This window comes from Heloderma suspectum, chromosome 2 (genome assembly GCF_057233095.1).
Source record: "Heloderma suspectum isolate Gila_16-S chromosome 2, 16-S_ref, whole genome shotgun sequence".
Taxonomy (NCBI): Eukaryota; Metazoa; Chordata; class Lepidosauria; order Squamata; family Helodermatidae; genus Heloderma; species Heloderma suspectum.
The window spans coordinates 16,837,451-16,852,951 of NC_139459.1; the positions used below are offsets into that span (position 1 = coordinate 16,837,451).

General features: G+C 45.2%; 1 protein-coding gene across 3 annotated transcripts in view; it reads right to left on the reverse strand.

Annotated features, from left to right (window-relative positions):
- Positions 1–15,501, reverse strand: part of ACAA2 (acetyl-CoA acyltransferase 2) — a 26,652-nt gene continuing 11,151 nt past the window's right edge. For all 3 annotated transcript variants that reach the window (XM_084832896.1, XM_084832894.1, XM_084832895.1), the window contains 8 exons: positions 15,211–15,339; positions 13,489–13,605; positions 10,264–10,411; positions 7,289–7,464; positions 5,004–5,133; positions 3,689–3,759; positions 1,216–1,370; positions 1–648 (listed from right to left, as the gene is read on the reverse strand). In XM_084832896.1, coding sequence (XP_084689022.1) covers positions 564–648; positions 1,216–1,370; positions 3,689–3,759; positions 5,004–5,133; positions 7,289–7,464; positions 10,264–10,411; positions 13,489–13,605; positions 15,211–15,339 — 1,011 coding nt within the window. In that variant the 3' untranslated portion in view covers positions 1–563. The remainder of the gene's footprint in view (positions 649–1,215; positions 1,371–3,688; positions 3,760–5,003; positions 5,134–7,288; positions 7,465–10,263; positions 10,412–13,488; positions 13,606–15,210; positions 15,340–15,501) is intronic.

Consider the following 15,501-nt stretch of genomic DNA (forward strand, 5'->3'; position numbering starts at 1 on the left):
TTAATTCAATATAATTTTATTTTTGTTTGGAGAGGCACACTGGTTTTGTCACACTTTGTTTCTAGTTCTTAACATAGAATACACACTTTATGCAAAATCCAGTTAACAAAAACTTGCATTTTCTGGCAATGCAAAATTCCTTGTTGACCTAAATTTTCCGAAGTCTTTCACTGAGATGATCCAACAGCTTGGAATACAATGTGGATAAAGTATCTGGCTGCACGTACATTTCTGCTGTGATGGAAGGCACGCCTAGCAGATACTTGGCAGCTTAATGTTTAATCAACAAATTCCTATTATGGGATCAACATTTAACTCAGCAAGAGGTAGCAGATCAGTTAAGATATAGCTGGATGCACACCATGGAATTAAAGATTATCCAGACATTTTCTTTTTAGAAGATTTTGTGCTCTTTTCTTCACTTTGCCAGATGGTTAATACAAGTCAATTTCTGAAGTTGCACACAAGCAGAACCATCATCTTCCCTCTAAATTCTTTTGAGTTAGTATGTAACAGTTGGTGAAGAGTTCAGTGTTAATTCACTGAAGACTTCAGGCTATCCTTTAGGCTGTATTCTGAATGATGACAGCTATACCTTGGCCACCTCCAATGCAAGCAGAACCGACTGCATATTTACCTCCACGGCGCCTATAAGAAAGCAAGAGACAACCAATAACAAAAAAGATCTCTAAATGTCACAGTCGTGGTCTTCTAGAGTCATTTGTTCTGCTTTCTGAAGGACTGGGTAGAAGATTTAGTTACCTGATTTCTACCCTGCCTGTTAGCTCCACAAGAGCACCCAGAACTCACATATCTGGATGACATAGAGAAGAACTGCCAGTCACATCGGACTGTAGTGTCTTGATGTTGCTGGGAAAACAGCTTCCTTCTGTAGACAGCAGCCCAGTGTGGTTGACGGAGGGAGGGAATGCGGCCAGCTACAACTTGGGCCTGCTACAGAACTTGTGGATTTGTGCCAGGCTGCCATGAGCTTGCTGAGTTTTATGTATTGTCCTTTATATCAGACTCCGTGCATTAGGAGCTTTAAGGAAGGCTAACAGCCACTCCACAGGTGCATGTTTTCTAACTTGGTGAGGTGCTGATGCAAAGCATGTGCTCTGCCTCCAAGCTATGCTCTCTCCCAAACACGCATTCCAGAATACTGAAAACAAAAATGAGAAGTGGTCCCTAGAGTTTCCTTCGTCTTCCACATACCTTAGTTCATAAACCAGATGAGCTGTGATCCTTGAACCCGATGCGCCCAGGGGGTGACCCAAAGCAATGGCTCCTCCATTGACATTTGTCTTCTCTGGGTCCAGACCCAACACCTTCTCCACTGCCAAGTACTGTGGTGCAAAGGCCTCATTGACCTTGAAATGCATAAAACAAAGAGGAAAGTTGGAAATACCTTGCCTGGGTTACTATAAATACATTCTGGGCCTGTTTGCATGTCCTGGGAGCTTACCGTGGCTTAATTTACCTGTGGGCATTGTTGTGTCATGTTGGGTGCTTGTTGGCACCATTTTTTCATGTCATGTCATGTGGGCTTGTCATGTCATGTGAGCCCAAGTGGCAGGGCTTGTCTGAGGGTCTCAACCAACCCTAAAACAAGCCGTGGGTTAATTGACGGTTGTCTAACACTCAAATAACCTCTGCCGCCTGGGTTCACATGACAGACAAGCAGAATGCACCTTTCCTTTGGTGGGGGCAGGCAGGGAATCACCGATCAAAGGCAAGTGCTAAAAAATGTCAAAGTTACTTAACATATAACTCAGGGAAGTGTTGAGCATTTCTTTTATTTTTCAAATTATATCCCAACTTTCCATATTTCTTACTTCCACGGTTGCTAACAAGGAACAATAAATAATGGGAGGAAAACCTTAGCAAGGTGTGTTGCTCACACATTAGAAACAGCAGACACAATGAAAGACCCTTTCTCTGGCTGCAACCTGTGTCACCTCCAAAGCTGAGGGCAACTGGAGAAGGGCCTCTGAAGATATATGCATCTGTGTATCTCGGTATACAGGCAGGTTCACGTGGGAGAACGTGGACCTTCAGGGATGCTCGATACCCACAAACCCCAGAGAGAGATAGGGAGAGACTGCTGATCCCAGGCAAACAGTCCAAAAAGCCAAAAGTGTAAGTAGGGTGGAGTGATAGGGACATGTCCTAAGGTACACTCGGGCATTAAAAATAATGTAATTCATTATTAAAATAATACCAAATTATAGAATGTTTTCTTTTCGGTTTGGAATAACTGGACAAGGCAGCAGATGAAAAGCCAGGTCTCAGCTTGATCAGAGGCTTAGCAAGGGCAGCAGGCGTAGGCAGAGAAGTGCCTGTAGCTTCTCACTGGCTCTGTGCCTGTAGCCTAACACAGTAAAGCACATCCAGCCACTTCTTGTAGCAGAGGAGAAAAGAAGCCAGAGATATGAAACTCTGCTGCTGATTGGCCAGCAGCTCTGCAGGCCTTTTTATACTACAGCTTCTGATCTGATTCATGGCGGAAGAGCAGGAGCAGCCTAACTGAACAGGGATAAGATGGCATTTCAGTAGCAGATACTTCAAAGTTCACAACCATTTTTAATTCCCCAGGGGTTGGTTCAGAGGCAACCCCTGTTCTCTAATTTTAAACTTCAAACCCAATTATATAACTACTCTGAAATAATAACCTGTTTTTCTAGTTCATAAATTGAACCACTCAATGTGGTTAACAGTAAAAGATTAAAATCATAATCACAAACGTATGTACTAAACTGCGACGCAAGCAAGCAGCAAATAAAACAACAGTACCACCCAGGAATTGAAAAGAGCCAGCAAAATAATATCCAATATTCAGACCAGAGCGGCCTGAGCAATTACAATTTTCCAGGCATTACAAAATGCCACCCGGCGGGTGGGGGGGCGCTACACAGCTCTCCTGAGGCAGAGAGTCCCAAAGGGCAGGTGCCACAACTGAGTAGGCCCTCTCATACATTCCTGCCAACTATGCCTTCAATGGGGGTGGCATATTCAAGAGTAAGGGCCTCTCCCATTTATCTTGGCTGCTAGGCAAGATCACATAGGAGAAAGTGGGCCTTTAGGTATCCACGTAACTTCCCAGGTGGTTTAAAAAAAAAAAAATGGGGCGATGCTAAGTCCAGAGAGGGTGAGGTCATAGAACTGGGAACCTGCTAGGGACACAGAAATTATTACATATGCAACTTTTTTAAAGAAGCAACCAGCCTGTAATTGTTCTGCAAAATTCAAGACACTCTCTCCTCAGTAGCAACGGAGGAAGGTGCTGACTTGATACAGGCTTACAGGCCAGCAGGGACCACTATCAGAGTCATTTGCCATCTCAAGTGGCCATGCCAGGATGGTAGACCCACCCTGGGTGTGGTACTTATCAACTGCTTTAGGACTTCCCTGGCTCAACAGGTCCCAGGTCCCCATCCACAGATGGGAAAACCCAATTCCAGTATTTGAAGGTTGCTTCTAACAAGTGACTAATGATTTTCAGGAACTCATGCTTGTACCGTGTCTGAGTCATATCCCTACAGGTAGATGGCTGAGGACTGCACTTAAAAGTTCATCTATAGGTGAAATTTAATTCGACTATAGCTCACCTTGGCATACTGTATAATTAGCCTGAATGCCACACTAGGCTACCGTTTGACTATTTTGCTTTCTGCACAGCTGTCCTTACCTCAACCAAGTCCATATCTTTCAGAGAAAGTCCAGCTTTCTTCAGGGCTTCAGTAATGGCAGGTACTGGACCTATGTTTACACACACACATGCATCAATTAACAGAGGAATCTTTTTCAATGCTACATACACACACACACACACACGCACGCACACACACACGGTGAGGTTGGTTGGAATCCCTCTTTCCATGAATTCTGGTTCAGCCTTAAGATGACTCTGTCTGGTTGCCAAAGCCTGCTATGTGGAGGTGTATGTGCCATGCCCAGGAGAAAAATGTCTGCACCAAGGAAAAAAGAGCTTTTGCACACATTTAATTTGCATTTTATACATTCTCCTAAACATATTTTCATGTGTTGTATTTATTGCACTAGCTGGTGATGCAGAAGGAAGCAAAGGAAGGTATGGAGAAGCCCTCACTAGCTGCCCACAACTTGTACAACAGACATCTTCCCTTGAGTTAGCAATTCTCATGTGGTAGAGGGATCTTCCCACCAAACAGCAATATTTCTACCATATTTGCGAGTATTGTATGGAATATGGTGCCATGACTTACTGGGTAGTGCTTGTGTTGTGACTACTAACAAATGACAAACTCCCCCCACCCCATGCCTGTGTCACTTTGTGACCTATTAAATACTTAATTTTAAATGCTACTTTAGAGGACAAGCATTCCTCTGCTGTGTTATATGAGTGCCCATCTGGCCGCATTAAAGATACCAACATCAGCAAGGCCATTTCTTTTCTCCACAATGCCTCAAACTGATGGTCGCCAGTTTGGATGGCTTCACAAGGGGATTAAGCAAATTTACGGAGGATAAGGCTTCCAATGGCTACTAGTCCTGATGACTATATGCTCCCTCCAGTATCAGAGGCAGTATCCTGGGGAACACAACTGGGCGGGTGCTACTGTACTCATGTCCTACTTGGGTTTCCCACAGGCAGCTGGTTGGCCACTGTATGTATGCTGGACTAGATAGACCTTGGTGTGACCCAGCATTGCTCTTCTGATAACCTTATTAACCTTTTCCCTGGTTCATATTTTGTTTATTTCTTTGAATACAGAGCTCTTTTTCTCCAGAGCAAGAGGCATGTCCCCAAGATTAAAAAAAAAAAGGGAGCGAGAAAAGAGAAGAAGAAAAAAACAGGAAAAGAGGCAATCACTATGCCCACTTACTCTGTTCCAGGAAGGCCAGTCCTCATTACATACAAATTGGATTTCTTGCTATTGCCTGCAAATCAGGACTTCTGGAGGCCTCCACAGCCTGGTGCACTTTGAGCACCTAACAGAAAAGTCCATGTCCCTGCAACTTACCAATGCCCATGACGTTGGGGTCACATCCAACTGCATGATAGGCTACTATTCTAGCCAATGGAGTGAGGCTGTGCTTTTTTACAGCATCTTCACTCGCTATGATCACTGTTCCAGCTCCATCACATACTCCCTAGGAATGGAAGGAAAATATTACATCGAATCTGGAATAAATCAGTGGCAGGATGTCCTTAGCTGGCTCAAAATAATAGCTTATGTTTCAAAGTGGCCATCCTGGGCCAGAAAAACTGAAGGATGCATCTCTGGAGGGCCATCCTGAAGCTAAACTAATCAGTGATGAAGACATTACCTCGCTATGCTATGCTTAGGGTATTCCTATTTCATGGGCACTCAAAGATCAGTGGCTGTATCTTGCAATAAGCTCGTTCCAATGCCATAAGATGAAATTGAGAAAATAAAAACAAAACAAACTTACCAGAGCTTGTATACATTACATTACATTAGGATACTGTTGCAGTTGAAATTTGAGCAGCAGAATTATAATTTATACAGGTGCTGTCCAGGTAAGCCTGAAGAGGCGCTCTGTGTGAAAGGAGCATTAGAATAGCAGCCTGTAGGTTTATTTTATTTAGCGATTTTTACCCTGGTCTTCAGCTGACAAGGGTTCCAGAGCAGTTAGGGTTTGTACAGAAACATCCAACGTTTCTGTGACATCAGTCGCAAAATAGATTAACATTCTGTATGTAGAAAGCAGAAAAGCTCCGCAACAGGGACTTTTTCTTGATTTGCTCATTTGTGCATTAAGACTTCACTTTAAACCAGGGGTGGGGAACTTTTTTCCTTAACAGGGACTATAGGCGCACAAGGTGGGGAGAAATCAACCAGAGGCCACACATAACTAAAGCATCTGGCTCATCTGAGCAGAGCTTCGAAGGTGTGGATCAGGCTGGCTGACAGCCAATTCAATTTGTGCTTTCAAAGGTGTCCCTCCCTAGGCGACGAGAAAGGAGAGCTTTGAAGGCACAAAGCAGACAGCTTTCAGCTGCACTGCACTTTCAAAGTGCCGGCCAGCTTCCGCCCGGGGAGGGACACCTTTGAAATCATGGATCAGGCAGCTGTCAGTAGGCCTGATCCACACCTTCAAAGCTCTCCTCAGGTGGGCCAAATGAAATTCAGCAATCAGCCAGATCTGGCTCGTAGGTTCCCCATCCCTGCTCAGATGTATGGAATCTGGAAATGTTTAGGCTAGGACTGGGGACAGAGTTTGGAGATTCTACACTGTGGGAGAGGCGTTAACGCCAGTCTACACAGCTAACAGGACTATATATACTCTGCACTATTCAGACTGCAGGTGGGCGAGTCACACGTTTGAATGCACCCCCCGCCCCCGGGTAAAAACAGGCAGAACATTTCTCTTTCGCATACCAGCTTTCTGTATGTGGAGTTTGTGGAGGAGCATTCGAGCATGCAGTCCCTCACCAGCCAGCCAGGAAAAGCTGCATCTCAAGGATCTGGTTTGCATGATCACTGCAGCCCACAGTGACTTATTTAAGCCACAGTGGGTTGTGGTGCCATGGGTGCCAGGCTGCCAATTCAAGCCCCTGCTACAGCTTCTCATGTTGTCCGAATCCAGTGAGGGTGGCTTGTTGGAGTGGATAACAAACCAACCCACAACCCTAGAACATGCCATGGGCTCTAGGTGGTTTGTTCACCACCCCACAAGCCACCCTCACCAGGTATGGACAACACAGGAAGCCATGCCCAATAAGCTTAATCAGGCCAGAATGCAACCGGCAGGCGCAGGGTGGTTAAGAAGCCACCGTGGCTTATTAACCGCCCTTGCGTCATGTGAACCGGCCCAAAATCAGGTCAGATTTGCTCCTGAGTACCACTGCTACACAGTGTCCCATAAACTTCACTGCTACAATGGGTCCCAGCATCTACTTAACTCCCATTTAGATTTTGGCATTCCACTCCGCCTTCATGAACAGCAAGTAGAATGGCCTCCTTTGGGGCTGCCCCCAAATTCCCTCCCCCTGGAAAGCTGCACAGCCTAACAGTGTTCCAGATTTTGTTTTGTCCTGGCTGGCCTATTTGTGGAGAAGGATAACCCACTACTAGAAGGGAGAATATGGCGCATACACACACACACATATAATTTTTTTTTAAAACCCAGCTCTCAGAAATGTGACGTCTGCTCCAGGGAAAGGGCAGCATGGACATCTAAAATGAGTACATTAGCGATTATTTAAGGACTTGCAGGTGCCTTGGCTTTTACCCTCCATGCAAGCAGCTGTTAGACCACCGTCTCAAACCACGTTGCTCACCGAGGCATTCCCAGCTGTGACCGTGCCATCTTTCTTGAAGACCGTTGGGAGCTTTCCCAACTGTTCCATCGTTGCCTCGGGTCTGGGGTGTTCATCCTGTTCCATACTCTGTTTGCCTTTCTTCGTTTTCACTTCCACGGGTGCCATCTCAGCCTTAAAGTGACCAGCTTCATGAGCTATAAGCATAAGATGGCAAACAGCAAATCTCATGCAGGAAGAACTGAAAGACACCAGTAGGTGATGAACAGAAACCCACCACAGAGGCCATGACTGAGGTGAATGAGGAAAGGACTTCGATGGTTGACTCATAGGGCCAGTTCTCACAGCATGCTAAGCCACCCTGAGAATAAACCACAGTGGGTAACTTGTCCCTTATTGCTGACAGACAATTGCCCGCTTGGTGGCTTCCTTTGCTTGTGTCTCCCTCAGTCCCTCAGGCCGCCCACGGCATGCATCCCAGGGGCCTTTGTGGCAGAAATCCTCATTTCCTATGTCAGAATCCTTTCTGCAGTTGGTCCACTGCAGTTACCAGCTGATGAGGGAAACTTTCCCCTGCCCTGCATGAAATCGCAAAAAGGAAATAATTTTCGGAGCCCTTGTGAATGTGGGAAGGCGTTTGTAAACTTTTAAAAAATATATTTTTCCTGCCATGAAATTTGTGCAATTTCCCCCTCTGTTCTACTGCTCTGCCTTGAAGTTTGCATTTTTTTTTTGCGATCCCACTCACTGCTCTGTAACCCTCATGTACATCTCACAGCTAGCAATGGAGACCAATGGAGGGAAGCAAAAAGCACAAAGGGGCAGGGGGCAGAAGCGGCTGGTGGTGAGAAGGTCCTTTAGGGGTGAGTGTTCTTACTTCAGTGTAAGGGAAGCACTGAAGTGGAGGACAGCCGGAGGGGCGGGGGAAGAACTGAAAGCAGCTGGCAGCGGCAGGAGAGAAGGAGCTTTAGGGGTGGGTGTTATTACTATAGTGTAATGTGAAACAGCCTTTAAAAATAAAAGGTGTTCGCTAGGAAGGGAACAGCCCTTTCTGCTATTGGTCCACTGCGGGTGCCAAACCTCATGGCAAAGCAGTAACACTAAGGGGGAAACTGCACAAATCTCAGGGCAGGGCAGTGAAATGGAGGGGAAAATTAAAAAAAATTCCTAGGAGTGGTCATTTGCTCCTATGCACTTGTGCAGGACCGAAAATAAACAAAAAAAACTTGCGAATGCATTCAGAACATTCTCTGGTGTCCTGCCGGGTTCAGACATCACACAAAGCCACCCTGAGAACAAGCCATCCTAAATAACCATACTGCAAGCCATGGGTTCTACGGGTGGCTTGTTTGCACAAAACTACCTATGACGGGAAAACCACTCCAGGATCGGATGTCATACTAAGCCATTCTATAGTCACCCACGATAACTACCCTCCATGGCTTAGTGTGACATGTGAACCCAGTCTGTGTTTCTCCTCCCAGCAACATTCAGTTTGTTTGCACAAATGTGTGGGAACTTCTTAAGAGCTGCCAAAGATGGGAGAGAGCAAACACACCCACTGCAAATGCTGCCTCATGAATCATTTCTCAGCAAATGTGCCAAAGATGGCAAGCATCTTTTGACTAGAAGACTGCAAGCACTTAATGGCAGGTGTGGGCAGGGAGTACACTGGGATCTACTGGTAGATGTCTGGGTGATTTACAGTGATCCCATGCCTTTTTAGATTGTGAGCCTGAGCGAAGGGCCTGACTGTTGATTCTTGCCATTCTTGTTTTGTCTGAACGGTGGGATAGAAATGCTTTGAATAAATAATAATGAATAACAAAAGATGGAGAAGGAGTTCTGACTCCCAACTGCTTAATGATAGCAACAACAAATTGACTCCCCTCTCCCTAAATCAGTGGCAGCACCAGGAAAAAAAATTCTGAGGGGGACAGAGAAGGGGCAAAGTATATTTCTAGATGGGTGTGCTGTGTTAAGATTTCTGAAAGAAAAATAATGGTATACTTCACACTAACACTGCTATCCTAAACATACTTATCTGAAATAAATGGGGAAAAGGTTACTTTGGGCCTACACAACAGAAGGGGAAATTAATTTTAAAAAATATTAATTTACAGATAAAATTTCTTTTCTTTTTTATTATGAGTCACCCCATACATAAATAATAAATTAAGATAAGGCATACTGCTGAAATGAAGAAACTTGGGGTAACTGGGGGTGGATTTGTGTGTGGAAGGACTGTGAGCTCAGTTGAGTTCTGGTACTTGAAGCAAATTTCTGGGCTTAGAATCTTTAATTTTAAGTCTTTTGCCCCTGACTCTGGTTAGTGGATCTCAAGGTTCTAGTAAAAAACAAAAGCAAAGTAGATTCACAACCACAAGATGTAGTGATGGCCACCAACTTGGATGGTTTTAAAAGGTGATTAGACAGATTCATGAGGGATAAGGCTATCCATGGCTACTAGTCCTGAGGGCTATATATTACCGAAAGTACCAGAGGCAGTATGTCTCGGTATATTAGTTGCTCAGGAACATAGACAAGAGGGTGCTATTGCCTTCCTGTCCTGTTGTGGGCTTCCCAGTGGAGTATCTGTTTGGCCAATGTGGGAACAGAATGGTGGACTAGATAGGGCCTTTGGGCTGACTCAGCACAGCTCTTCTTATGTTCTCAAGACTGAAGTCTACTCACTCCTGGATTAGGGAATTAACTCCTCAGCAAACTCAGCAGGAACAAGCAATCCAATTTCACTTAATTTTTTAAATCAAATATAAAACAACTGGGCACTGAGACTGGTTAAAAGTTTACCCAGCTTAGCATATTCATTTGGGGAAGGGAAAGATTCCCACTGCCTTCTCCCTCACATCTAGTTTTCTTCATAAAAGAACAATCCAGACATCACGTCTACTTCCTCCTCTGTTGTTTGTGAGAATTATGGCTCTATTTGGACTGAATGTTGCTCTTTTAAGTTTTCAATCTTTGCATTTACTGACCAGCTTTCCACCTTTGCTGCGTCTTCATCGCATAGCGGTCACAGTCTTCCCTTGTGATGTTATATTTTGCAGCCAGGTTTTCAGCTGTAACGCCCATTGGTGTCTTAATATGCAGATCTGTAAGCCCAGCCCACAATGTGTCTTCCATCTGCGGGGGGTCGGGGGGGACGACAACAATGCAGTAGGATTTTAGCATGAACAACATCATTACAGATTTCTAGTGTAATGAATCGATAGGCATATGGTCAAGGAACACCTAATTACTTTGAATGAGTTCAAATCTCCAGGGCCAGATGAACTGCATCCTAGAGTCATAAAGGAACTGGCAGAAGAACTCTCAGAACCGCTGTCTATTCTCTTTGGGAAATCATGGAGGACGGGGAAAGTGCCAGATGACTGGAGGAGGGCTAACGTTGTCCCTATCTTCAAAAAGGGTAAAAAGGAGGAACCTGGGAACTACAGACCAGTCAGTCTGACATCAATCCCTGGGAAAATTCTGGAGCAGATCATAAAGCAATCCATCTGGAAGCACCTTGACAACAATGCCGTGATTACTCGAAGCCAACATGGATTTGTCAAAAACAAGTCCTGCCAGACAAACCTGATCTCATTTTTCGATCAAGTAACCTCCCTTGTAGAATGTGGGAATGCTGTAGACATCATATACCTCGACTTCAGCAAAGCTTTCGACAAAGTGCCCCATGATATCCTGATGAGCAAACTAGCTCAAAGTGGGCTAGATAAAACAACGATCCGGTGGATCCACAGTTGGCTACAGAATCGGACTCAAAGAGTGCTTATCAATGGGACCTTCTCAAACTGGGGAGAGGTAACGAGCGGGGTACTGCAGGGCTCAGTCCTGGGCCCAGTGCTCTTCAACATTTGTATTAATGACTTGGAGGAGGAGGTGCAGGGAATGCTGATCAAATTTGCAGATGACACAAAATTGGGTGGGATAGCTAATACTTTGGAAGACAGAAACAAAATTCAAAGTGATCTGGATAGACTGGAGCGCTGGGCAGAAAACAACAGAATGACATTTCATAGGGATAAATGCCAAGTTCCGCACTTGGAAAAAGAAACCAAATGCACAGTTACAAGATGAGGGATACGTGGCTCAACCACACTACAAGCGAGAAGGATCTTGGAATTGTTGTCGATCACAAGCTGAATATGAGCCAACAATGTGATGTGGCTGCAAAAAAGGCCAATGCTCTTTTGGGCTGCATTAATAGAAGCATAGCTTCCAAATCCCGGGAAGTCCTAGTTCCCCTCTACTCAGCACTGGTTAGGCCTCATCTGGAGTACTGTGTCCAGTTCTGGGCACCACACTTTAAAAGGATGCAGACAAACTAGAGAGGGTTCAGAGGAGGGCAACAAAGATGATCAGGGGACTGGAAACAAAGCCCTATGAAGAGAGACTGAAAGAACTGGGCATGTTTAGCCTTGAGAAGAGAAGACTGAGGGGAGATATGATAGCACTCTTCAAGTACTTGAAAGGTTGTTACAGAGAGGAAGGCCAGGATCTCTTCTTGATCATCCCAGAGTGCAGGACACGGAATAATGGGCTCAAGTTACAGGAAGCCAGATTCCGGCTGAACATCAGGAAAAACTTCCTGACTGTAAGAGCAATACAACAATGGAACCAATTACCTGGGGAGGTGGTGGGCTCTCCCACACTGGAGGCCTTCAAGATGAGGCTGGACAGCCATTTGTCAGGGATGCTCTGACTTGGATTCCTGCATTGAGCAGGGGGTTGGACTCGATGGCCTTGTAGGCCCCTTCCAACCCTACTATTCTATGATTCTATGAATTATGCCACAAGCATACTTGTAGAAAAGAACCAAGTCCAAAACCAGCATTGCGACATAACATAGCTCTGCTTTTCTAGTGCTGGGTTCTCAAACGTGGTCATATTAACTGTGCAGGACAAATGCAGATGATATCAAGTGTGGAATTCAGCATTCTGAAATTCCCAGCTTTTTATCAGAGATAGCCTTGAAATCCATAGTCAGTCCCTGAGGAACTAGCTAAGTAGTTTCTCTCCGGCCTGTATAGGGCTTCTGGGTGCTACATAGCACTTCGTGCCTCTGGCCAAGAGAAGCAAAACACATTCTACAAAATATACCAATGCTTTACTTCCATTATTTATTCAGTTTTTGGATTTATTCAAAATTTTGGACTTTCCTTGGAACAACCTTTGGGGCTGTTTTGCTTTTTTGTTTTTAAGCCAGCCCAAACAAACTCCCAAGTTGGAACGTGCCCTATAGGCCACAAACAGTCTCCTTAACCCAAAATTAGGACAACTGCCAACCTTTGGGGCATTTTTCTAAGACAGACTTGGGGCATTCTCTCTTGTGGTGTGCTTAGGGCTGCTGGGACAAGAGCCAGGCTTAGCCCCCCCGGTGCTCAAGATGTAATCCAGTTGCTCCTGCTCCCTCCACTGACTTGCACCCTATAGCAACTGGTGAGGGAAAAGGAAGTAGCACTGCATTCACTTGCATGCTAGAACAATGGCTTCTTATTGAAAAGTCACAGTAAAATAACCTGCAGTGATGGCAGAAGGTTAATAACCCATCCAAGTTGGGAGCATGTAGCTGCTCTGGGACACATGCACAAGCAGCACCGTTTTCAAGGCACCCTATCAGGGCACTAGAACAAGTTGGTACAGTCCAGGAGCAAGTTTTGGACACTGGTCCAGATTTGTCGCCCGTTACACTGTAACTGAATATACTATCGCTAATAGGACAGCTTCATCTTGCTTCATGTCCTTGCGAGGGTCCAGAGCATGCTTTAAAGTTCCCTGGGGGAGGGATACCAGGGGTTCAAACAAGAAGAGCACACGGCTGTTCTATTAATGCCCAACACTTACAAGTTACAGAAGGGGCAAGGGTCACCTCCCTTTACTTTACACTGATTCAGAGGAGGTGCACTCTTTTGCCCAAAGGTGCAATCCCATGCAGGTTTAGACATTAAAAAAAGTCCTACAATTCCAAGCACGCCCAGATAGTATGGCGGGCAGGGAATATTGGGAGTTGTAGGACTTTTTTAATGTCTAAACATGCATAGATTGCACCCTAAGCCACTGAAGGCACACAGCAGGAAGGAAGAATCTATATCTATACCTCTCTACAGAAAGAGGTGTGTGTGTGTGTGTGTGTGTGTTCATACATACATATACAAAGATGCTGAGAAAAAAAATGGCAAAGCATCCAGTGTCCATACCTTGAGATCGACTCCAAATTTTGTTCCGAAGCGGACATTTCGAACAGCATATGGAGATTGGCTCATACTTTCTGTTCCACCACACAGCACCACCTCTGATTCTTTAAGGCAAATTTCCTGTTTTGAGTGGAGATAAAAAAGCACATAAGAATTCATTACCTTCCCTGCCTCCACCGAATTTCAGGTTATAGAATGCATTTGAAAAAAACCAAAAAAGGGTAGTTGCATCTGAAAGCACCTGAATCCATTTTAAATCTCAAGGATGGACTTGGTGATAATAACTTACACTCAACTTTTGGAGGCGCAACATACCAGTACAAGGAGAAAGTGCTTGTGTCTTCCATGAACTCCACTTAGGGATGGGCAAACATTCCTGTTTGCCTTGGAAGCAATCAGCATTTTGACAGAACTCAAAAAGAATGCTCAATCCCTCCTTGTTTTTCCTCCCCTGCACCACTTGAAAACTGCTATTGGGGGTCAAATCTCCACTCCCCATAAGGGTCTGTGGGCAGGAGGGTCACCTGTAGGAGTGTGCTTTTGCCCCCGGCACCAGGTTTTCCCACGAACAGCCTTCCAAAGCAGCCTGTGTAAAAACCAATAGATGCTGGTTTGCACAAAAGCTGCTTTGACTGGCTGCATCTGAGCTGGTGGCATGGGCAGAACCAGGGAAGCAGGGCTGCTCCAAGTGGGCTGTGCCAGTCTCAATTCTGTTGCAACTAACTGAGCAAGGATGCTTCTATATTCGAGCATCCCTGCTTGACATTCTTAGTCCATCCCACTCTAGACCACCCTTCCACGACTCTGTGGAGAGCATGGGTGTTGCATGAAGCTCCAGCTATTTTATACTGGCACTAGGAAGCGGCCTTATACTGCTCCATCTAGCCCAGTACTGTCAACACTAATTGGTAGCGGCTCTCCAGGGTTTCAGGCAGGATTCTTTCCTAGCCCTACCTGGAGATGCTGGGGATCAAACCTGGGACCTTCGGCATTCAAAACAGGTGCCCTTACTGCTGAGCTACACCCCCTCCACTAGCAGCTAAATGCAGGAGAACAGGGAGCAGAACGCATTCTGCTGACACCTTGCAAGAACTTTTGTTTTAACAGGGATGGACTTTTTGGAGAATATCTGCACTGACTTCTTTTTTAGAAACAATTCAAAGTGCAGTTATAAACCTATAACGCCTTAAAAAGCTTAGAGACCACCCCTCCCATGCAACCCATGGTCAAACCCACCAGGGACAGCCTTTTAATGACACCATCTATGTGTTGGGTTCAGACAGCAAGAGCAAAAAGGAGAGGCAATTCTTGACGCTTTCCCCTTTCGGTTATGGAAATCCATGCCACTGCAGACTCAAAGGTCCAAGTCTGAGCACATTTTGGAAGTGCTGTAACACCCACCTATTTGGCTTGCTTGTGGTGCTCAGGCTTAAGTCAGGTAAGGGTGGGGAAATGAATTTGATTTTGTTCAGTTGTTTTGTTTTTTCATTACCCCAAATTAATCACCCCACTAAAAATGTAAGAGAGTAAACAAATCAATTAAAAACAGATGGAGGGTCCCATGCATTTTAAAATATTTCCCAGTCTCTGAGCAAGGCTGGCAGACAGTAAGTGTGTGTGTGTCACACACACATGCCAGCCTGACCTACGCAAGACAACCAGGCTGATGGAGGATCAGAATAACTTGGTAAAATAAGTAATTACTAAGACAGCAGGATCTAGTACCTGACATCCATTGGCGATAGACTGGAAGCCCGACCCACACAATCTGTTAACTGTTAGAGCAGGAACTGGGATTGGCACTCCGACCCGCAAACCGACATGTCTTGCAAGATAAGCAGCATCTGCAGAGCTCTGCAAGAAAAGGACAGACAAGCTTAAAGCCTTCAACCCTACGCACACCTGGGAGTAAAAATGCACAGGATCGGACTACACAGGTGCAATCCTTTACGCTCACTTGAGACCATGCTCCACTGAACAGACTGGGACCAACTTCTGTTTAACCTGCATAGGATG